At 57.4% G+C, this 24,186-nt stretch overlaps 1 protein-coding gene across 1 annotated transcript; it reads right to left on the bottom strand.

Annotated features, from left to right (window-relative positions):
* Window positions 1–897: 897 nt before the first annotated feature.
* Window positions 898–23,365, bottom strand: DBF4B (DBF4 zinc finger B). Its single transcript, XM_028521710.2, is given in 14 exon segments — window positions 898–2,031; window positions 2,034–2,802; window positions 3,715–3,839; window positions 3,960–4,068; window positions 6,728–6,844; window positions 9,071–9,116; window positions 10,560–10,593; window positions 12,210–12,283; window positions 13,442–13,508; window positions 15,070–15,120; window positions 15,726–15,911; window positions 19,302–19,462; window positions 22,641–22,703; window positions 23,081–23,365. Coding segments are annotated over 14 exon segments (2,142 nt in total). The 5' UTR covers window positions 23,157–23,365; the 3' UTR covers window positions 898–1,767.
* Between the last annotated feature and the right edge of the window lie 821 nt (window positions 23,366–24,186).

Below are 24,186 nucleotides of genomic sequence, written 5' to 3'. Positions count from 1 at the left end.
CCTCTAAATTTGTGTCCTGGAGGCTGGAATTGAGACCTGGCTGAGATACGACGTTCAAGGTCAAAATCATTGAGATGGGAGGGGAAGGCCACAGAGTTGCATGTGAGGTCCTGGGCAGATGGCGACCAGGGTGTCAGAACCTGGCGTGGGTCGGAGTTGGCGGCACGCAAGGGCATGGGAGATGAGGTCTGAGACAGAGGTGGGGCAACGTCTCATCCAGAGCAGCATTGTGGGGAAGGCCCTGGGGATGAGGCATCCCCATGTGTCACACCAGGGACCAGAAGGAAGCCACTGTCTGGGCCCTGGGGGAGGGGACAGGGCCCTCCTCGGGGTCTGAATAAGGGCAAAGGCGCTTCCCAGGCAGTGGGTGGTGAGCGCGTCCTCCACGGCAGACCGCTCCGCGGATGGCAGCGCCAGGCGAGTGCTCCGAGACTGGACAGATGCAGCCCCAGCTGCCCTCAGCCCTCAGGGGCCAGGCCTCCGGGTGGGGTGCACCCACACAGGTTCCCTCGCTCGCAGGAGGTTCTGTCCTGCTGGACAGCTGTTCCATCCATGTCCTCTGGGCCCTCAGCGCGGCCTTGGGTCACCGGGGGGGGGGGCAGGGGAAGGCCTGGCCCTCTGTTTCCCAGCCCCATCTCTTTGCTATTTGTTATTAACAAATTTATTTACAGTTCCCGAAGCAAGATTAATTGCGAAGTTTAACAGGAATAGCATAAAAAGGCCAAACACGACCTCCGCGAGGGCTGTGCGCACAGTTGCTCTATTTCCAAACTAACAGCTCAGGTCCTCACCCGCAGCCAGGCCCCCCTTTCTGCCTCCAAAACGGGAACAGAATAGCACCAGCCTTTCTGGTGGCTTCCACATTTAAAGAGACAAACACACAGAGGCAGGGAAGGGTGAGAAGAACCACAGTACAAAATGTAATAAAGAAAAAAAAGTGGCTCAAGAATCGATAGCAAACCCATCTCTGTCTCCGGATTAATGGCTCGGCGGAGGGAAATGGGGGGAGGTCCTCAGGGAGGGAGGGAGGGAGGGAGGGGGGAGCGAAGAGGATGATGGAGGAGTTGGCTGGGGAGCTGCTGACCCTGGAACAGAGCCCCAGGTGGGCGGCCCAGATGCAGGGAAGAGCAGAGAGGGGCCTGTCCCCAGACGGGGACCTGGCCACATCTTGGGCTCAGGGGCAAGGTCAGTGCTGGGCGCCCACTGAGTGCGGGGGGAGGGAGCCCTGTGAGTGCAGCCACCGAGCCCCTCCTCTGCTTCATATGTTCCCAAGGATCTGTGTGCGCAGCGTGGGGGGCTGGGGGAGGGGACGCACACAGGCATCGCAGAAGGCAGGGGAGAGCCACATGCTTGTGCGAAAGGAGGCTGGGGTGGGGGTGGGGAGCGCTAACCAACCCTGGGCTCTGCAGAGAGGCAAGTGCCTGCGGAGGGACAGGAAGCCAGGCCAGGGTTCCCGCGGCTCCAGCTTCTCTGTAATCACTTCCTGTGCCAAGCTTGCCTCTGCCTCCTGGCAAGCAGGCGGCTGGCCATGGCTGGACAAGCCCATCGCAGATCCCTGCCCAGCCAGGAACTCGGCTGGAGGCAGGGGTAGGAGAGGGCGGTCCCTACGCCCACGCTCCCTGGGTCTCACCTGAAGCCCGGGTGGGCGGGAGGACCGGGTCTGGCCAGCCCAGAGCTTGGCCGTGGCCACAGCTGTTCACTTGAACTTCAAAGGCCTGGCCTCAGGCTCCTTCTGGCTATGCTGGAGAGGCCCTGGGGTGCTGCGCCTCACCTCCTCTGTGTCTGTTCCGCCCTGGCCTTTGGTGTGCAGCACTGGGCCAGGTATAACTGGTATCTCCACACCTGGCCCTCCAGCCAGAGCTCTGGCCCCAAGAAGAGCTTCGTGCCCTGAGTGACGCACGAGAGCAGTTTGCTGCTGGTGCCGGGCGATGGGGAGGCAGGGGGCCGGGAGAGGCTGGCTCCCCCACCGGCTGGCAGAGGGCTGGGGAGAGGGGTAGCCTGGCTCTCTGCAGGCCCCCCGGGGGCTACGTGCCCGCAGCAGCTGAGTGCAGGTGGGCTGCCAGCTGGCCTGCAGCTGCAGAGCAGCTGGGAGGCCGGTCAGTCTGCTGAGAGACAGGGCTAGGGGCTGTGCACTCAGAATCTTCAGAACCCGGGGAGCACCCTCCCCCAGGCCAGGGGGCCGGTGTGGCCCAGGGCTCGGCCGGCCTGTCTGTGCGCTGCCAGGAAAAGGAGTCTGGGAGGGAAAGGCTGGTCTGTGGGGGGCACAAAGGCAGGACGGAGGCCAGAGGGCTGGACTCCTGGCCTGGAAGGGGAAGGGAGAAGAGCTGCCTGCCATCGGTTGTCCAGGTGCCACAGGGGCTGAGTGCTCTCGGGGCAAAGGCCTGTGGCCAGGAGACCCCTGGCCGCTTCTTGGCATTGCCACCGGGGGACTGAGCCTTCCGCTTGTGGCCAACAGGCGCTGGGTCCGAGCCAGAGGAGAGGTCCTCGAAACCGCAGCTGGTCGGAAGGCACTGGCAAGTCGGGCTCCCGGACACCAGTGTCCCTGGGGAGTCCACGGTGGTGTCAGCCGACGCCCCCAGGTCTCGGCCGCTTGCTGCTGGTCCAGGCCCCGCACCAGCCCCCACACAGTCAGCTGGTGCCTTCGCGCGGCCCACCACCCCGTCCTGTCCCGGGCTGCCTGGGGCCTGGTGGTCCTCTTCCTCCCTTGTCCTGGGAGATGTTGCCCCGCCACAGGCGGGCGGGCTGGGAGACAGCGTCTCAGGACACAGGAGGTCACGATCCGAAGCTGGGGAGCCTGGCTGCCTGTGGGGACAGAAACACCCTTTGGGCCGCAGGGCTCCACCGCAAAGCAGACAGGGAGCCGGGAGTGTGCTGGGCCGGGCAGAGGGCGGCGTGGGCCCGGGGACACGCATGGTGCTGCCCTTGCGGGTCGTCGGGTGCTGAGGAGACCCGCCGCCTCCGGGGCCCCATGAAACGCCTGCTCTTCGGGTCCGACCCCGCGGCGGGGGCCAGTGCCGTCAGCGCCTCTCGGCTCTGCGGCCTGCGGTCAGGGCTGGCCAGGGGGACAGGTTAGAGGCTGTTCCATTTGATAACTGCATGGAGGAGGCTGTGCCCTTGGGCGGCCGGAGGAAGCAGCGGGGCCGGGCGGCCCACGCTGGGCTGGGGAAGCGGGACCCGCGGCGGAGACCGGGCGAGAGGTGAAGCCACAGCGCCTTGATGGAAGCTCAGAGCCCTGGAATTCCACCGACGCACCCACAACCCTGCTTCCCAGGGGCGACTTCCAGAGGGGCAGAAAGACCTGGCTCTTCCCCCGCCTGGAAGGGACCCAGGAGCCCCCCCTGCACACTTCTGGAAGGCCAGACAGGCAGCAATGACCGGACACGGGACCAAGGAGTAAGTACAATGGGCGGAAGGTTGTCTCCGCCCCCACAACCGTGGCCACGCCCAAGTGTCAGGAAGGGAGGGGCGCCCCACTCGGGGTCCAGTTCCAATTGGCTAAAGCCACAAGTGGAGGCCCCCGCCCCGCCCCCCACATCTCTAAAGTGAACAAAATATAAGGTGACGGGAAAGAAAGGTGAGAAAAATGTCACAGCCTAGTTCGTGCTGGTGGACCTAAGGGCCCCCGCCCCGCCCCCCCCCTTAGAGAGGGCGGCAGCGAGGAGGGAGGCGTGGCCACGCCCACCACCCTGGGCAGGGCGGTGCCCCGGCGCTCACCTGCGGAGGCTGGCCTGGAAGGGGATGTCCACGAAGCTGTGGCTGAGGTGGGCGATGATGCGATCGACTTCTGCGTACGGGTGGGCTTCCCGGGCAAAGCCCCGGTGCTGGGCACTCTGGAGATGCTGCCCGGGCGAGAGGGGGCACAGGACGTTAGACAAGGCCCGCGCAGGGCGCCAGGGAGAGCCTGCGAGGGAAAGGCCCTCTGGGGCAGTCCCAGCGAGCGCTCGGCGGGAGGGGCTCACCCCGTGGAGCTCCTCGAAGGCCTGGCGGCAGCACTCGCAGTACCCCTTCCTCCTCCTGCGTGCGGCGCGGGCGGCGGGCCACCGGCCTGCCTCCTGGCCCTTGGGCTCTCTGGGCGGAAAACAGGGTGGGAGAAAGCGGTCACTGTTGGGGCCCTCCGAGCGGAACTGCTGCTCTAGGGCCTGGAGCTCAGGCCGGGGAGGGGACGGACCGAAACCCCCACGGAGCTGGGCGGGCACAGGCAGGCCCCCCCACACCCGGCACCACGTGTCCAAGGGCGCAGGAGAGGCAACAAGACGGGACGTCCCACGCGGACACCCTGTCCCAGCTCCGTCCTTTCCCCGCCCACACACCTCGAACCACAGGCGAGAACGCGTGGCAGTGGGTGGCGGCCGGACTCCTTGGAAGGGCAGTCCCAGCCCTGCGCTCCTACCCACACCCACCTTCGTCTGACCTGTTCCAGGAACGGGAAAAGGCCTCAACAGCAGTGGGGGGACTGTGCCTCCCTGGACCCCCTCCACCTCACTTGTCCCCTCCCCCAAGCTCAGGTGTCCCCTGCAGAGCTGCCCTGTCACCGTCACCGAGGACTTGCGAATCTCTCTCTCAGACCTGACTCCTCATTTGAGTTGCAGTCCCGGACTTCAAACAGCCTGCGGACCGTGGCCCCTGGGTCGTCCAAGCAAACTCAACGCATCCAACACAGTCTGCTTTCTAAGTGGGGCACAAAACGCCCCCCAAACGGGAAAACTACACACAGCTTTTTAAAACGTACGCCTCACAGAAAACAAGCAAAGTTAAAAGAGAAACCACCAATGGCGGTGGGGGCGGTGGTATATACAACTACACACACAGAGAGAGGCTCATCCCCTCCTGCATGACGGGCCCCTTACGAGCCCCCAGGAAAGGGACCGACACCTGAAGAGAGAAACAGGTGAATGACGAGCAGAAAGGAGGTGCACGGAGAAACTCAGATGACCAGACAACGCAGCCGGAACCTCGTTCGCGGTGAGAGAGAACGAAGATGCCAATTACACCAAGAGAGGGCTTTCCGTCTAGCAGGCCGGCCGAGGCCAGCGAGCCCCACAGCTCTCAGCAGGACCCCGGGGGTGGGGGTGGGCTGGTGTTTGCTGGCGTTGCCTCCGTGAAAAGCCATTTGGCTGCCAAATTAGAAATGCAGGCACCCTTTGACCCAGTATTTTCACTTTTAGGAATTTATTCCGCAAACACACTTGAACAAGACTATTCACTGCAGCTTTCTTTGTAACAACAAAAGACTGAAAATAATCTCCACCATCCATCAGTAGGAGACTGGGTGAATATGGGAAATCCATGCCACCAAGTGCCCTGCAGCCACGCAAGGGCGTCAGGACGCTCCTAGGTACCAACAGGAAAGGGATCTGAGATACAGTGAGCGGCGAGAGCAGGGCCCAGCCCGGCCGATCGCACGGCGCTCTCTCTGTGTGAGAAGACGGGGCTCGGGACACAGAAACCCTCTCTGGACGGAGGCCTGTGGCCTGGAGATGAGAGGGCGGGCGTGGGAGGCTTTAACCCTTTTGTAATGCTTGAATTTTGAGGCAAAGTGATAACTTTTAAGTTAAAAAATTAAACATCTCCTGCCACTGATTATACACGCACACGGAACCCTGGCCAACATCCTCTATTCTCCTCTCATGCAGACACCCCGGCTTCACTGCGTCCCCACCTTCCCCTTACCCCCTGGGGCCCCTGTGCGACTCCTAGGCCATCCAAGGCGCAGCTCTGCCTGCAGCCCGAGTCTGCGGACCCCTGGCCATCTCTCTCATCCTCCCCTTCCTTCCCTCCCCCTGTTGCCACGCCCCCTGCTGGTTTTCCTTCCATTCGCGCTACTTCCTGACCCTCTGCCAGGGGGACCCGCCGGGAATCTCGCCGGCCGGGTCTGCGCTGCCCTGTGCTCCTGGTCTGTGAACTAACCGTGTGGTCCGGAGCTTAGAAAGGGCCCGCGAAGGCGTCTGGCCCCTCAGCTGAGCCGCGTTCCTTCTGCACTTGGGTGAGTGAAGGTTCCCATGTCACACGTCTGCAGAGTGGGAACGCCAGCAAGCCCACGAGCCACTTCGGGCCACACGGCACCCGGATAACTAAGGTCCCCTGCCCCTTAGTTACTCCCTGTCTTTAGCCCGAAGGCCTCAAGTGCCGCTGTGCATGAGCCACCCAGGGAGCTCGGGCAGCTGCAGCTTCTGGGGCTCCATCATCAGAGACCGTGATGCTGTACCTGTGACGTGGGGTCCAGGAACTGGCATTTAAAGAAAAATCCTCACCCAAGGATGTCTATTGATCTTGAAGAGAGAATAAAGGAGAAAGAGAAACGCCGATGGGAGAGAAACATCAGTGTGAGAGAGAAACTTGCATCGGCCGCCTCCTGTGGGCGCCCCAGCAGGGGACTGACTGGACCTGCAACCTTTCGGTGTACGTGTGGGTGAGGCCCCAGCCGAGCCACCTGGCCCGGGCCCTGCATTTTTAATGGGACCCCAGGGGACTCTGCTGAACGTGGTCTATAAATCCGAGTTCCAGAAACAAGACTGTCCTCTGGACAAGGGTCAAATTCTTCAGTGCGAACGGAGAACAGCAAACGAAACGGATGAACACTCCTCCCCTCTTCTCTGGGCTAAGTTCCCAGAACAGACTTCGCATACGGAGATGACACATGGCCATCCCCGATCCGACCAGCAGGCCCCTGGGGCAAGGACTCGGGCCTGTGACCAGCCCTTCTTACGCAGGGACCAGAAAGACCCACCTGGTGCGGTGTGAGCTGCCCGGGGTCGTCGGGGCCTCAAAGGGACTTGCGTCTTTGGGTCCCAGAAAAGAAATTTCTGGAAAGGATTTAAACTGATGGTGGAAAGGACGAAACTTCCTGAAACACAGAAAACTTCCACTTTGACTATTGTGCAGAAGGAAGAGGAGGAGGAAGGGGGGGCCAGCCCAACCCCCTCGAGTTCCAACCCTGACAGTGGACTCTCGCCCACACACCTTCCGGGTTCGGACACAAAACTCCCATCAGCCCTACGAGGTGAAACTCATACTTAAGCTCTCTGGGGCTCCTCAAGCCTGTTTGGACTCACTGCTTCGCCCGAGCCCTGAAACCACCCCGAGCAGACTGAAACACGGGTCAAGAAAGCCCTAAAGGGTTCTGGAACTCACCCAAGGGCTCACGGCCAGTCTGTGGCCGAGGCCAGACCAGAAGCCCCATCTCCCGACTCCTGATCTAGTTCCCCCAACACTTCCATGTTGTTTCTTGACCCTGAAACGACCTCTGAGGACTCCAGCCTCGCGGAGTCTAAATGGAAGGGCGTTTAAACCAGAGCAATGCTTGTCCTGCTCCATGAGAAGCACCAGTTTGCCCAGGGCTGCTCCTGTGCGCCCTGGAGCCCTCCCAAGCCAAGGCTCCTGAACAGAGGAGGGCGCGCGGTGAGGGCTCTGCAGAGTTGGACCCGGACGGAGCGGGGTGGGTAGTGGGTCCCAGCTTGCTCATGTGTCAGCTCGGAGCCAGGTCTGAGGATGTGCAGACACTCGGCACACCCTGTGATGTCACTGTGGGCTCCCCCCCCCCCCCCCCCCCCCCGCGTTTGGTGCCATGGCCTGTGCTCCAGCTGGGTGGGGTGGGGGGGGGCGGGCCAAGGTGCGGGCCATGGGTTCCTGGGTGGCTCGGCGAGAGCCCTGTGGCCTCAGGAATGAGTTAACAAATTTCTTGGCTCCCTGAACAGAACGGGGTGCCCTCCACAGCCCCGGTACCCCATTTCTTTCTCTTCAGTGTTTCTTTGTTTCTGCTTAGGAGGCTGGAATGTTGAGGGCGGTAAGGCTATCAGGCTTGGAAGGCACAGCGCAAAAAGATCACCGGAAACCCCAGTGCCACTCGAATCTCTTCTGTTGCCTCTCACGCTACGGGCACACAAGTACGCGTGCCCTGCTCCGGTAACAGTGGCGTCACCTGTGCCTGCCGCCTGCAGGGGGAGCCCTGGAGGCACGGGCGGGCTCGCTCGGCCGCGCTGTGCGCATGCGTCACGCCTGCGTGTATTTATCTGGATGGAAGGAGGCTGCGAAGGATGGACTCGTGCTCCATCCCACCGGAACTAGAGGGGGCAGCACCTGGTCGCCATCCCTGTGCTCTTGACGCTCATTTCTGGGCCACCAAAGCCAACTCTGTACTGTGTGCAGGGACCGAGAAGGCAACTCGGGGCCACCTGGAGGGCGGGCAGAATGCCGGGCTCATGGGGCTGGGTCCTTAGGCTGCCCCGTGTGAGGGCGTGGGGCCAGAACACTCCGGTCCCCGGGCTCCCTGCTGGGTACACAGGGGCCTTTTCTCTTTTCAAAAACCTTTTGAGATAATTATAGATTCACGTGGCCTTTTGATCTGGTGCGCACTGGAGAGTCGGTGGTGACCCAGGTGGCTAAGAGCTCACCAGGGGATCATAGGCACGGCCTCCCTGCTGCTCCAGATCGAAGGGTGCGCGGGGCACAGCGGAGAGGGCGCCAGGCGGGACGGTGACCGCACCTGGGTTCCAGCCCCGGCTAAGCTTCCTTAGTGAGGCGGCAGGTGCGAGTTCCTAATTTCTCTGACCTCAGTCTCCTCACAAGGAAGGGGGTGGCCTCTTTCCCACCGAGGGCTGCCACGAGGACACGTACGGAGGGGGGGTTCTGCCCGGCACAACAGGAGGGCTTCCCCGGGCGCAAGGGGGCCCCGGCAGCACTCCAGCACTCTCACTGCAGCCAAGACCGCTGCGCTGGCTCCGCTCCGGGTCCAGCAGCGGCTCGACAGCACCTGGCAGCGCACCGCGAGGAGCGAGCGTGGGGCGAGAACGAGCCCGCACGGGGGCTTCACGGGCTCATCAGAGCAGAGCGCTAACGGGAGGCGATCACACCTGGGATCGTCAGCCTCCGACTCGTGGCCCGGGCAGTGCCAGGCAGGCCACGCCGCCCTCAGGGGCGCCTCCTCCCGGTCTGTGCGAGGCTTCTCCAGCACGGGGGGAGAAAGCAGCTTCTGGGGAAACAAAGCTACGGGGCTGGAGGGCTCCAGAACCCCACATCAGCTTAGGACCTCTCCTCCGTGGGGGTGAGAGGAGAGGGAGGAGGCCCCACTCACCGGCTCTCGTCTTCGATTTTGAGGAACGGTGCCTTCAGTCTGGCCACTGGAAAGGAAGCGTGCACTGTCAGCTCCCCGTCTGCGCGGCGCGGGGCCCGCACGGCATACCCGGGAAACGCTCAGAGCGGCAAGGCCCTGCCAAGGCCTAAGAGCTTCTCAGAGCTGGGACGCACGCGGTCCCCAGGTGCGCGCTTGGCAGAGGTAAGTCACCCAGAAAGGGTTCCGCCGTTGCGGGGAGAGGCTGCATGGTGCCTGGGGTCCTAGGGCCGGGGCCCCTCCTGCACGCGGGCGCTGGAGGCTGTCCACTGACGGGCAGAAACGGCGCTGAGCGGAAGGAGCCCCGCCCCTGCTGGTCTCGGCTACGAGCTCCTTCCCAGACCTTGACTCCTGGTGTCTCAGAATGCTGAGGGGCCCGGGCAGAATTTTCCACAAGGACCCTGGGTTTGTTTTGTTTTGTTTGGACGGGGGTGGAGCAGAGAGGGAGAGAGCTAAAGGGTGTTTAGAGATCTTAGCAGAAGGATGGTAAAAAAATATCCAAGGTGAAATCTGGTGCCCCCCCCCCCAAAAAAATAGGGCAAAGGGGTTCTGGGAGGACAAACTTGGAGTCAATTAATCAAGAGATTCGTCCCCTAAAGAGTTACTGGCACAGGGTACAAAATCGGTTAGGCCTTAAGAACCATTTCTACCCTCCCATGGTGGCCAGAGGTCCCACCAAAGGGGCTGCAGGCCTGGGCAGAAGTGACAGCCACTGTCTCCAAAGAGGCTGGCATCTCACAGCTCTGGGCCCGTTCAAGGGAGTCATCAGGACCCAAGCGGGGGAAAAAAAAAAAAAGCAGACTTTCTTCTCGCACACAGGCAGCTCCCATTAATTACTTTTTGGGGCCATCCTTTGTCTAATTAACTGAGACAGTCATTAAATCAAGTCCCCCATAGGTTTCCTTGCATTTCGAACACGGGCGGTGCCAAGTGACTTTTCTTGGCTCCCGCTGGTGCAGGGATAAATGCCACCTAAAGAGCATCTTTGGGAGAAGCTCCAGGGGGAGAGACTCTCCTGCCGTCCAAGAGGAGCCGGGAGCCGGGCCTGTCAATCTGCCTGTTTGTCAGTTTCGGGGAGCCTGGCATTTCCCAAAGTGGTAGGCAGCTGTTCCGCTGCCCACTCCAAACTGCTCCTGAGTCACAGGGAAACGGATGCGGGACTTCAGTCGGTGGCCAGGAACGGCCTGAGGACGCAGGAGCCAGCGGGGCCACCTGGGGTGCTGGCTGTGCGCAGAAGCCCCGGCCCAGCAGCTCTAGACTCGCCCAGGGCCGCCCCTCTCCCGCCACTGTCCTCCCCAGAGCCCAGGCCCTGGGAACACGACGACGGGATCACACAACCTGGCCCTGCTTCCTGCCGCAGAAAAGCGAGCAGATGCTGGCACAGAGGGAGTCTCGGGGAAGCGTTTAGGAAGGGAGGGATGGCAATTAGGTGAAGAAAAGGTACCACACTGACCTCTCCGCGTTCTTGACTCGGCTGGACGTGTTCCCTAAATGGAAAGGGAAAATAGGTTAAGGATGCGAGGGAGCCAGGGGGGTCGGGGAAGCGGGCCGGTGAGCCGCGCCGCTGTGAGTCTGCCCCACTTTGCTTCCCGGTGGCGGCCGGCCCCGAGCTAGAGCTGACCTGAGCACAGAGGCTCCCTCCGCCTCCCCGGGGACGCAGCGAGGGGTGAGCGTTGTGTGTGTGAGTCTCAGGCTGACTGTGGAGGGAGGGCGGCCGGAGCAGCGGCCAGAGCTACAGAGCCCCAGGGGCCCGGGTGGGTGGGAAGTGGCGCTTCGCCGCCTGTGATGCAAGGAGCTTGCGCCACCTGCTCGGAGGTGGCACCCGTGGGTGGGGGCAGCTCGCAGGCCTGACACAGCGGGTGCTCCCGGAAGGGCAGCTGGTCAATATGAGGCTGTCGGGGCACAAGGCCGTTCCAGGTCAGGGTGCGGGACAGCAGGGAGGGCAGCGCCTTTTGCTTCCCTGTGCCCTACCCCATGGACCCCGACTGTTGGTCAAAACCAACATGTAGGCCAAGGTCAAACAAAGCTGGTATTAAAAACTAAATGGAAAGAATTAAGACCTTAGCAGAGGTGGAGGATGGGGCAAGACGAAGGAGCCGGTGAACCACAACTCCCAGATCCTCCCCCAGGCCATGCTCCGGGGCAAAGACCCCCCAAAAGACGCCCCCGACATCCCCGAGCATATCGGGCACTGTACCCAGAACTCACTCCAGAAGACCCCCAAGGATCTAGAGAAGAGATCATCAAGTGAACCAAGTCAAGCAGTGATACCGCGCATGTGCACGAAAGGGGGAATTTTCACACCGTCTGCTGTGAGTGCGTGCAGTCCTGGAAGGCTGCCTGAGGACGCGCTCCCTCTGCTCATCTCAGGGAGGGAGCTCGGCGGCTGGGGAACCGAGGCTGGGGCGGAGGGACTGTCACCGTGCACCTTTTCTAATCGTGACAGTGCAAACCTATTTAGCAGCAGCTGTAGCAGCAAAGCCCCAAAGACCCCTGCACTAGAGGGTGTTGGGGAGGGGTGCTGAGGCCCAGTGCGCCGTCAGGCGGTTTGCTGCCGCTCCGCGTCCTGCTCCTGCGAGGACCCCGCAGGGCTTGGCCCTTCCTCGGACTCTGGCCGGGCGAGAGCACCGTGGCTTTAAATCAGCACGGGCTCCTCTCGCGGCGACACGCGCAGTGCTAACTAACTCCAGCAACGGAAGGAAAAGCCAGACCAGGATCTGGAATACGGCAGCTATTTCAAACCCCGCCCCCCCACCGCAGGCCCCACCCCTCACTCTGCAGGCTCATTTCCGGGCCAAGAGACATCCCAAGGACGGCAGTCCCCGTGGCACTGGCCACGGACATGTACGTTTCATCCAGGCCGGGACGGTCCACAGCCCGGGTGGCAGTGCATGCCTCGGCGCACCTCGGAGATGGCAGGTGGCACCGGGAGGGGAGGGCAGGCCCAGGGACGAGCTCACTGAGAGGCTGCACTTCTCTTACTTACTTGTTCCAGGACGGCCGGGAACAGGAGGCTTGGGTGGTGCGTAGATTTACTAACGTTGCCACAGACTTCACAGTCTGCAAACCGCCCGCTTCCCTTCGGTTCGGCGGGACGACCTACCTCGGGCTTCTCTGGCCCTCGTGTCTTCAGCCGCAAGACATCCAATGACAGCTGCTGCACGCACATCATCATTTCTGCGGAGAAACCGGAGGGCTGGGGCTCAAGGCTCCCGCTCCTCACTTCCCGGGCGCAGCCCCGGCCTGGGGCTGGGGCGCTAAGGCTCTCGCCAGGCACGGCACGTTGGATCACACCAACCTTGCCTGCCACCTTCTGGCTGTGCGTCACCTCTGCACCTGCTGGTAATCGAATAAGCGGCAGGGTCCTGCATCCCTGGAAAAGGGCCTGAGCTGGCTTCCTGCTCTGTGGTGGCGCTGAACACGACTCCTGAGCACAGAGTAGCTTTGGCTCACGAAGGGCTTGCATGCCCTTCTGAGAAGGTGCTTCCGTGGGGGCGACCCAGCCACCAGAGTTACTCAGATGCACCCTTGGCGGGGAAGCCCCAGCGGGGGCCGTGAATGCTGCGGCTTCTCTAACACGCAGGAGGGCGGGGAACTGGATCGAGTCAGAAATAGCCAACTTTCTGGTGACGACGGAGCCCCCGCCTCCCCGACGAGGACCTTCCCATGCACCGTTCTCTGTCCCCCTGGCAGATCCGAGACCGGATCTGGACCCGCCACCCTCCAGGATCAGAGAAAACCCAACGGGAAGCGGAGCTAGGTATGGGGGCCGTTCACCGGCGGCCTATCCGGGGCAGCTGTTCCAGTGTAAATTTATCACAGCCTGCAAAAAGGTGGCAGTCGTGTGAGGCAGCCCTATAGAAAAGAATTCACATGGAGTTTGGTTGGGCCCAACTAGGCTGGAATGTGGGTCACGCTCCTCACTCCCGGGGAGACTGGACAATTTACTTAATCACCCTGAGGCGCAGTCCCCTCGCTGTACGACAGGCAGAGGACCGCAGTGGGAATCACCCGGGGTAAGTCCCAGAACAGAGTGAATGCCCGGTACGTGGTTATGGATACGAGGGGAATTTCCTAATTTACACAACGAGATCATCGCACTCGCCTGAGGAGCGCGGCTGCGCATGCGTTAGACAGGACAGCGCCTTCCGGCACACGCGCTCCGCTGCCCCGAGTGCTGGTCTGCACCCCTCCCACCTTCAGGGGTCTGCACGGCCACCGCGTGCGCCCGCCTCCAGCAAGCTCCCGCACTACTGCCCGTCTAAAAGGGCGCATTCCCAGTCAGGCACCAGCTCTCCCTCCCCCCGCCACGGGGGCCCCGGGCAGAAACGGTACCGTCCACGCGCAGGATCCTCACTCCCCAGGAGCGGGCGTTGGTCAGGACGCTGCTGCTGCTGCTCCCCTGGAAAGAAGCAGCAGAGCCGGGGGGGAGCGTGAGGCACCCACAAGGCCCGAACACCCAGCGGGCAGGCTGTCCTGGCTTCTGGGAGCTCTGGGGCACCCACACGGAGGGAGTCTACCCCAACCCTCGGGAAGACCCTATGCTCCACGTGGGCTGGCCACATCCGGAGGGGACGGACTGCTGGTCTACCCGTACCCTCTGTCCTGGCCGCCGTGTGCCCGGAAGGACCACCTGCTCGTACGAGAGCCGCCTGCCGGGAGGGCCTCCGGGAGGAAGGCTCTGAGCACGCCGCGCGTGGTGAACACCAGTGACGGTCACCGTCACCCGGCAGGAAGCCATGCCGCCGCGGACTGCTCCCGCCCTGCGGGCACCCGCCTCCCTCATCACAGCCAATGGACCCGTCTTGAGGCCACTTTATTTTTTTTTTTTTTAGTTTTTATTTATTTTTAGAGAGAGGGGAAGGGAAGGGGAAAGAGAGGGAGAGAAACATCCATGTGTGGTTGCTCTCACCCCAGTTGGGGACCAGGCCTGCAACCCAGACATGTGCCCTGACTGGGAATCGAACCGGCGACCCTTTGCTTTGCAGGCCCACGCTCAATCCACTGAGCCACACCAGCTGGGGCTTGATGCCACTTTAATGGGTCCTCTCACGGGATCGCCTCAGTTCCTCCTCCTGCCGCTGAACCTGAATGGTTCCGGGTTCTCACACAAGGGATGAACGGCTACCTTTGAAAGACTCATAGAGTCTGGCTTTGGGCGGAGCGGACGTGTCCCACAGCATCCCCCCAGGATCCCTCGCGAGGCCCTGGGGAGGAGACCTCAGGGAGTCAAGCCCTCGCCCTACCACTGACGCCCTGGGTGACTCTGGACAAGTGACTGAACTTCCAAAGCCCGCCTCCTCATTCGTGAGACAGAAATGACCATACACCTCACCGGCTGTGTGTTATGTCAGTGCAGCCGGCCCTGAACAACACGGGGGTTCGGGGTGCCGACCCCTGTGCGGTTGAAAATCCGCAGGTGACTTCTGGCTCTACAAAAACTTGGTGGTTCCTCGGTACCCATGAGGGAGCTTCTCCAGGACCTCCTGTGGATACCAGCATCTGCAGACGCTCACGTCCCTATATGAGGTGGCACAGACCAGCCCTGGCCGGTGTGGCTCTGAGGACTGAGCGCCAGCCTGCAGGCCGGAAGGTCGCCGGCTCGATTCCCAGTCAGGGCACATGCCTGGGTTGTGGGCCAGGTCCCTGGTGGGGGACGTGCGAGAGGCAGCCGATGGCTGTTTCTCTAGCACATGGATGTTTCTCACTCTTACCCTCCCTCCTCTTCCCGCTCTCTAAAAATAAATAAATAAAACCTTTTTAAAAATTAAAACAAAAAAAAAGATGGCATAGATCAATGAATATAGCCAGCTCTCCACATCCATGGGTTCCCAACCGTGAGTCAAAAACAGGACAGGTTATTTATTGAAAAAAAAGTCCATGTTGAAGTGGACCTGCACAGCTCCCGGCGGTGTTTGGGGGGTCCCTTGTACTTCCAAAGACCCTCAGCACCCGCAGCTCACCTGGTTTCTGATGGCCTTCTGCAGCAGCTCCTGGCCCCGGCTCAGCGGCACCTGCCAGGAAGGGGGGAGCAATGAGGCCTGCTTGCAGACCACCTGTGCACAAACAGGTATTCACAGCGGGGTGGGCCAGGATGGTGTCAGGTCTCGGAGAGCAGGGAGCAAGGACAGCCCAGGAGCGGCTGCAATGGGAGCCTACAGAGCCCTTCAGAGGTAAAGGTGAAGCCACACCCAAGTTCAGGTCACCCGCAGGTCGCTGCGGCCTGCGCCCCGGTGGAGAAGGGCATTCTGAATTCACCAGAGGTCAAAGGGTTACAGATGTTCTAAGACCTCCCTTTGTGAGTCTCTGCACCCCCCAGCAGGTACGTCTAGGCCAATGCCACGAGCCCTGTCTGGTTTACACAGGACCCTCCTGCTGTTTCTGCACCTCTGACTCTGCAGGCCCACGCAGAGGGACAGAGCATCATGAAAGGAACTGCGTGGGGGAAGCACGCCGTGAGATGTTTAAACCCGGAGCTGGGAAAAAATACTTCCAGCCCCTGAACTCTGACAAGAAATGAAACCAGATGAAACTAAAACCAGAGCCGCCTCGAAGGGCGGCTTGAGGCTCACTTCCTTGGTGCAGGGAAGGCACCCTTCCTGCCCCAAGGGATTCTCACCGAGTCCGTGGGTTTCCGTGGAGGCCCGGTGTGGCTGGTCGGCGTACCGGCCCTGGACGGCGCGTCCCCGGCGACCTCACCGGGGCTGGAGCAGCCTCTGCGCCTCGTCCCACGGCTTTCTGCCTTGGCCTCCCGGCGGCCGGACACGATGTAACTCACTTCTTTGCTCAGAAAGCCCTCAATTACCTGAAACCAGACCACAGGGGTGGCTGAGCACCAAAAGGCAGATGAAGAATCATCGATACCAAGAGGCTGGAGAAGGAGATCTCGGCTGCCAAGAGTTCCAGAATCAATGTCTTTAAATAGACCAAATGCAGTTCTGCACTGGGCCCCCGAGCAGACATCACCCTGAAACATAATAGGGTTCATACATATGTGAACGCAGGTCTTGTCTCCAGGGCTGCCGCTCCGACCCAGCAGAAGGCCACAGGCTTTGCCTTATCTGACCAGCTTGGGTCTGCGCGGAGCCAGAGCACACTGAAGGGACCGGAGAGGGTGAAAGGGCAGCTGAGCGAAGCCACGGTTTTTCTGGGAAGATACACTGAGACATCCAGACCCCGCATCTGCGACCCTGGCTACGCTATTACAAGGCGCCTAAACTATGAAACCAAAGAGGGTCTTGGCGATGACTCAGCCGCAGAGCTATCTGCTCCCTTGCCTGCGAGCCCCTCACGGGCGCTGAGAGGGTCTGGCTCCCCTTTGTGTCCCACGCGCCCGGCACAGTGCCCGAGGCACAGCGGCCCTCAATGCACGTTTGTGGGAAGAGGAAAAGACGGAAACAAGCGGTGGTGAGCTGGCAAACGTTTAATGATGGACTCTCTGGGGTTGGGGGCGAGGGGGCCGAATCCCTGCTGTGTGGCATTTGCTGGCGTCTGTGGGGTAAAGACTCCCATGACGGCTGATTTCAAGCCACCAGCATGATGTCACCGAATGTGGACTTGGAAACAGATGCCAACAGTTGGCTCCCGTGAGCCGGTCCTAGCCAGCCCGAGCACACCACCGGAAATAAGGATGCACGACGTCTCTCACGTGTGACTGGATGAGGCACCTGGCACTGAAGTGTATGTCCCCAAAAGCGTGAAAAACAGGGACCTGAACAGACACCTGTGCCCCGACGCTCACCGCATGCAGCATTATTCACCACAGCCAAAACGTGGACCCCCCCCCGAGTGTCCACCAGCAGAAAAACAGGTAAGCAAAACGTGGTGTGTCTGTATAATGGGATACAATTCGGCCACAAAAACAAACAAAGTTTTACTGCGTGCTGCGACGTGGACGAACCTGAAAAACGCGCTCAGTGAAACGAGCTGCAAACCCAAGGACAATGGCAGTGACCCCACAGCCCTGCAGCGTCCGGAGTCGGCCGGCTCACAGAGACACAGGGACTGCAGGGCAGGGCCGTGGGCCGCGATCGCTCGATGGCGATGGAGTTTCTGTTTTGGGGGACAGAAGTCCTGGAAACAAACATGTTCATGGCCACCCCACAGTGTGAATGGAATTAACGCCAGTGACCTGCACACTTAACGATGGTTCAAACGGCCTATTTCACGCTACATACATTTTACCACAATTTAAAAGGAATCTTTAAAGTTGTGGCTTAAAGGAGTACCTCTGTCTACCTCCTGTAATGTGGCGAAAGCAGATGCTAGAGGCCGTGGGAGTGGGGTGGGGACGGTCCTCTGTGAATCTGGTAGGTGGTCTCACGGCTGCATGCCCCCCCATCCCAGCACACCTACTCATCGGCAATGTCTCTGCTGTTCCTCCGTGAGGAGGTGGAGACCTAATCTTCCATCCCCTTGAATGCAGTTCCGTCTGTGCAACAGGACGGCGAAAATAATGCGTGTTGAGTCCTACAGCCTAGGCCCCCAGAGGCCCTGCGGCTTCTCCTTTCGCCTCTGGGAAGCCGCCCTGAGACCACGGGGTACACGCGTGACAGCGTACACACAGACCCTGCGCGTTCAGGAGGTTCGCACAGAACGTAGGAGATCCCCCAGATTTGAGAGCGAGGTCAGCTTGGTCCTCCCGGCCCAGAGGACCCTCCAGCAAAACGCGGCTGTGAGGGAAGCCCCCCCAGCCAATCCAGAGAATCATGAGAAACAGCTTGACTTAAGTCCCAATTCTGTGGTGGATTTTTATACAGCAAAGGCTAAAGGACAGAAAAAACTAAAAGTTCCAATGCATCTTGGGGCCAGTCTGGGTGTCAGACCGCCATTCGGCCGGTCCCCACGGCTGGGTCTCTGCACCCCGGGGTTCTTGTTTGTCTGACTGCAAGGGGGCTTCTGCACCCTGAGCCGCCTCAAGCGGCTTCCCAGGGACCCCCCTCCTCTGGGCTGGGCACTAGCGTCCTATTTCCTAACCTATTTCCTAACCACAAGAGATGCCCAGACCAACCCTCACTAGAAGTGCCATATGACACACACCGCTTTAAAAATATTTTCAAGGACTCAAACACGGTGAATGCTTTACCCAGAATGACTGACTGACATGGGTCCGAGTTGCTTTCTGGGGGGTAATGAAAATGCTCTAACATTGACTGTGTAATCACACTTGGACATCTCTGTGAACATACTCAAAATCATTGAACTGTTCACTTCATTTTATTTTAAACTTTTATTTATTGATTTTAGAGACAGAGGAGGAGAGAGAGAAACATTGATTTGTTGTTCTACCCACTGATGCATTTATTGGGTGATTCTTGCACGTGCCCTGACAGGGATCGAACCTGAAACCGTGGCATATCAGGATGACTCTCTAACCAACTGAGCCACTCAGCTAGTGCCGAATTGTTCATTTTAAATGTGTGAATTGTATCTCCACAAAGCTGTGAAAGAAAACAGCCCTGGCTGGTGTGACTCAGTGGATTGAGTGCCGTGCCCGCCTGTGAACCAAGGGGTCTCTGGGTCAATTCCCAGTCAGGGCACAGGCCTGGGTTGTAGGCCAGGTCCCCGGTAGGGGGCGTGCAAGAGGCATCCACACATTGATGTTTCTCTCTCTTTCTCCCTCCCTTCCCCTCTCTCTAAAAATAAATAAATAGCCCTGGCTGGTGTAGCTCAGTGGACTGAGCGCAGGCTGAGAACCAAACGGTCACAGTTTTGATTCTTAGTCAGGGCACATGGCTAGTTGCAGGCCAGATCCCCAGTAGGGGGCACACAAGAGGCAACCACACATTGATGTTTCTCTTCCTCTCTCCCTCCCTTCCCCTCTCAATAAATAAATAAAACCTTAAAAAAAGTAAAAATAAAAAAAAAATAAATAAAATATTTAGAAAAAAAAAAGAAAACAAAAAGAAAGAAGAGAGAAGAGTCCAGACAAAAATAAAAACATTAAAATGATGGTTGTCACTTGCAGCAGTTCCATGCTCTCTAAAATTTCTAGAATAAACAGATATTATTTTTCTAATTAGAAAAAAAAAAAACTACCTGTGTTTTAAAATACGGTTCACACTCGAAATTGCTTTGGAAAAGGGCAGCGATACCACCGAGGACACCTGGAGGACACAGGTGTGACCCCTGTCCGGCTCCTGCCCTACCACCCGCGAAGGCGCGCGGTGTGGCAGGAGAGACGCGGGTCACGTACCCCGCCCAGGTGCTGGATGGCCCCGGTCAGAAACTGCAGGTTCTTGCCAGCGGGCAGATCCAAGTAAAAGGACTTTCCGGAAAAGGGCCGCCGCCTCCCAGCGTCTAGTGGGCTCTTCCGGCATCTTCCCAGACAACTGGCCGCTCTTAGCCGCCGCGCCCCTGGAAGACAACAACAAAGAGGAACGGAGTGAGCAGTCTGCGGGAAGACAGCGGCCTGTAAGTCCGGCCGCCTTCACCCACGGCCTCTGCGCGGTCCGCCTGGACGGGCCCGGGCGCACAAACAGGAATTCAAGACCAGTGTTCCTGCCTTGGGGTGGTTTTCCCCTTCTCTCCACCCCCCAGTCCCTAAACTCAATGGAGGGGCGTAAGTTAGGGCCTGAGCGTCTGTGTCTTCCTTCCAGGAGCACAGACAGTATCCATCAGAGCAACTAATAGTCTCGAGGGAACATTAGCTGAGAAGAAAATATGCACTTGAAGAAAGCAAGATGCTTCCTCTCATATAGGTTATTTATCTGCCATAAGTAAGGGACTGGACAGAAACAATAATTTTAAAGCATAACAAACACCCTCAGAAAGACAAGGAAGGATCCTAGAAACATAAAAATAGGAGCAGTGGGTCAAGAAAAGGCTGGAGGACTCTTGCATGAATCTAGAGGAAAGATAAACCAGAAAACGATCCGTCTGACCGAGGGGACACCACTGTGCATCGTAGCCTGGGCTCTGGAGGAGGCAAGTCTTCCTGCGAACTCGGAACCACAGGCCTCCCGGGAGTCTGGAGTTCACATTCACGCCACTTATGTGGTCCGAGAACCCACCGCCGCCGCCGCCACCGCCACGGAACAGAGATCAATGGGAAAAGGAACCCCAGCTCGTCGCACTCGGCATACCTCAGAGAATCACAGGCAAAACTGCTCTAGAAGACAGACAGCCCCGACCACGGGCCCCAGCCTTTCCTCTGATAAAGCATCGGCAGATATTAGCTCCCACGCCCACGCCACAAGACGCATGGAGGAAACAAACCGCCGTGGATGAGAGTCGGCGGAAGGAAGAGACGGCAGAATGAGACCCCTGAGAACTCCAAAACGGATGACCAGATAGAGACGCCAAGGATTGAAATTAGCAAATACTTCCATTTTATTAAATTATTTAAAATGCAAGAAAAAATGTCAGCTTAGAATTTTAGACTTGACTAAGGGATTATTCAAGATTGAGGGTAAAATGAAGACATTTTTAAAGCAGACGATACCCTAGACAATTCATGGCCAACCGGTTACTACTGAAGGACTCTGAAGAGGCGAACACTGGAAAGAAGGAAACTTAACCCAGAGGAGGGACTGAAATGCTAAACAAATTGGTAGAAAGTGTGTATAAATATAAATAATCATTGTATAAAACAATAATAATGATGACTAATTTGGAAGCAAAAATGATAGGAAATAATATAACAATAGGAGCACTAATATTGCTAACATTATCATTAATAATATTGTTGCTGGAGAGCAGTCATGCCCAATGGGGGCCGGTGGTTCCCACAGAGCAGTCTGGCCCTGCGGTGTTTTGGGGTGGGGTGGGGTTGGGGGTGGGGGGTGGGGGAGGCTAGAAACATTTACAATGTCAGACTTTGCACAGTGCACTGGAAGCTCAAAGAAGATGGAACGGGTCTTCAAAACCCAGGAAAACTATCTCCACAATTAAACATTTTACATTTAATTAAATTACATGTTAATGATGCTATATTAATACTTCGTATACACTGAATATAATGTATTTGATCTTATAATCCTTTCGATTAGTGCTAATAAAATGAGTCACAAATAGGAGCCACGTCAGCAATTTTAAATTTTCTACTAGTCACATTAAAAAGTAAAAACAGCCCTGGATGGCGTAGCTCAGTGGATTGAGTGTGGGCTGCGAACCAAAGCATCGCAGGTTCGATTCCCAGTCAGGGCACATGCCTGGATTGTGCGCCACAACCCCCAGCAACCTCACATTGATGTTTCTCTCTCTCTCTCTCTTTCTCCCTCCCTTCCCTCTCTAAAAATAAATAAAATCTTTAAAAAAAAAAAGTAAAAACAAAACCCCCAAAATCAGAAACAGATGAAACTACTTCTAATAATATATTTTACTTAACACATTAAAAATATTACTTCAAAAGCCCTGGCTGGCATAGCTCAGTGGATTGAGCGCGGGCTGGGAACCAAAGTGTCCCAGGTTCGATTCCCAGCCAGGGTACATTCCTGGGTTGCAGGCCATAACCCCCAGCAACCGCACATTGATGTTTCCCTCTCCCTCTCCCTCTCTCCCTCTCTCCCTCTTCCCCCCTCCCCCTCCCTCTCTCCCTCCCTCCCTCCCTTCCCTCTCTAAAAATAAATAAATAAAATCTTAAAAAAATATTACTTCAAAATAGAATCACTATAAGAAGTACTAGTGAAATAGTTTACACTTTCTTCCATATTAAGCCTTAGAATCAGTGTGTAGTCACACGCACAGCCCATCTTAACTTGGACGGGCTGCACTGCGAGTGTTCCGCCGCCACACACAGCCGGCCGGTGCAGCGTGTCCTCAGATCACTGAGGCGAATGGGAAAACAAAATATGTGAACATCTTCATTATTATAAGAACTTAATTTGTGGTTTTGCTGAAGTGAAGGAAACAAAATTTTAAACAGCATCTACTTTTTGTGTGAAGGAACTACTGTTATTTTTCAGTGTGTTAAGGGAAAAACACTTTGACTCAAGAATCTTAATAAGCCTCAGAAAGTTTGTCACATAAAGCTCCCTTTCGAAAACACTCTTGGAGAAAGTTCTCCAGAAACAAGAGCGATGCATCCAGAAGAAAGCATCAAGACACCAGCAAGAAGAGCGAGTAACTCAGCCAAGTATTTTACTCTCTGAAAGGCAACAACCAATTACCGTGTCTGGAGCATTTCAGGACTAAATCTAGAAGATACTAGAAGTCAGGGGAGGACAGCGCTGAGGGAAGTAACTAGGTGCTAAAATTCTAATATAATTGGGTGGGGGGGTGTCTATCCATAAACTTAATAATTTACAATAAATATAACCATGAACATAAAGTTAATACAGTTACACAGCCCTGACTTCCCATCTGTTTGGCAATCTTATTCGTAATATCAGACTGAAAGCTCTTGTTCGAACCTCTACCGCAAATTCCTAAATGATCCATGACATCCATCAACACGCGCCACACTCACACACAAACCCACTAACAACCAGAAAACCCCAACAGGGCTAACATTTCTCGGCGTCTCATCCCAAGAGGCTCTGGGGCAGGAGTAGCAACTTGCACCTCCCATCCCTAGTTCTGACCCGCTACCTACCAGGGTCCGGAGCCCGGAGACCACTCTCAGCCATTGAACTCTCCAGCTCAGGGCAATCGTCGCCTGAAAAAGGACAAAACAGCTGAATCACCTTCACTAGCCTCCGACCTCCCACCATCCTCTCCCCGCCGCCTCCCAAATCCTGCACAATCCCCAACGCGGCTACCAAGTACAGCTAAGACTCAACTCCATCCCTAGCCGTACCCCATCTCGACTTCCGCGCCACCTTCCAGGCAATTGTCCTTAGTCCCTCCATCCCCTTCAGATCTCTGTCCCCTCGACTCCTGTGACTCCTCCTGGTCCCTCTACCGTCCCCAGCTTCTGCATCTATTCGCTCCCCGATACCTGTGTCCACTTCCCGACCCCGTTATCCTCTCTTAAACTCTTAGACCCCTCTCTGCTTTCCTTCTTACCCCTTCTCCCCTTCCCGGCATTCGTACCCTTTTCCCTGCTCCCCCAGATCCTAGGCTCTTTTCTTGGTCTCCGTAGTCCTTCCTCAAAGCCGCCGTATTGCATCCGCGGACTCCATGAGCTCCTTAGGAATCCCGAGCCCCAGGAGCTCCTCTGTAACTAGAGACTCACTTTCCAAACGCTCTCGGCCGCGGCTTCGGTTTAAATTTCCTCTCGGCTCCGCCCCTAAAACAACATAATAGTAGCTGCAAGATTGAACTACGGTGGCCCTAGGAGGGCAATATTACTCTGTAAATCCTTCCCAACCCCCTTCATTTTCCGCTCCGCTTTCTCTCTTGGCTGTTTATTGGTTGGAGATACTTGGTATTTCTTCCAGTGGGGCCTCTCCCTGCAAAACATTATACATCTCAGCCCTGATGAACTAAAGCTTGGCTTTGTGACTTGCTTTGGCTGATGAAAAAAAAATGACACGTGACTTCCAAACACAAGTTTCAAAAGTCAGGATGGTTTACCGAGTTCTTTTCCCTTATCGCACTGACTGGCAATGTCCTAGCTGGAGGCTGCCCTGTCAACCTCGGGTCCTTACTGAAGATGACGTGGAACACAACCATTGGCAGCTCACGGTGGATCTGTAGCATGAGCGACACAAAAACCCTGTAAGCTACTCAGATTTTGGCTTCATTTGTTACTGTGTCATCATTTAGCTGAATGTTCTCGAAATGTGGCTCGGCCTTCTCAGAAGGTTCCTTGAGGTTAAAACTATTTTTACAACGATACTATGAGTCTCCGGAGGCCCCCTGAAAAACCTTTGCACGCAGCTCCCGGCATCTGGTCTGCTTCCATTCTCTTCCAGCCTTTCAGCTTAAAGAACTCTTCCCTGTTCTTCAAAAAAGTGTAAGCATCATCTCCCATCTCCAACAGGAAGCCTTTCTGGGTCCCTCACTTTCACAGCCTCCAACCCCACTCCCAGAGGCAAATTTATCTTCGTCAGCTTCTAAGTATCCTGCTGCAACCTCCAGTAGAAAAGGCTCCATTAACACACTTATCTCACTATATTGTCATTGTTAGTTTAAACATGTCTGTTCTGGACTGAACAGAAGCTTTGAGGGCAGAGATTCTGTGATACTTATTTTTG

The sequence above is a fragment of the Phyllostomus discolor genome, chromosome 8 (genome assembly GCF_004126475.2).
Source record: "Phyllostomus discolor isolate MPI-MPIP mPhyDis1 chromosome 8, mPhyDis1.pri.v3, whole genome shotgun sequence".
Taxonomy (NCBI): Eukaryota; Metazoa; Chordata; class Mammalia; order Chiroptera; family Phyllostomidae; genus Phyllostomus; species Phyllostomus discolor.
The sequence above is the reverse complement of the archived record's forward strand: the minus strand, read 5'-3'. Positions and strand labels throughout refer to the sequence as shown.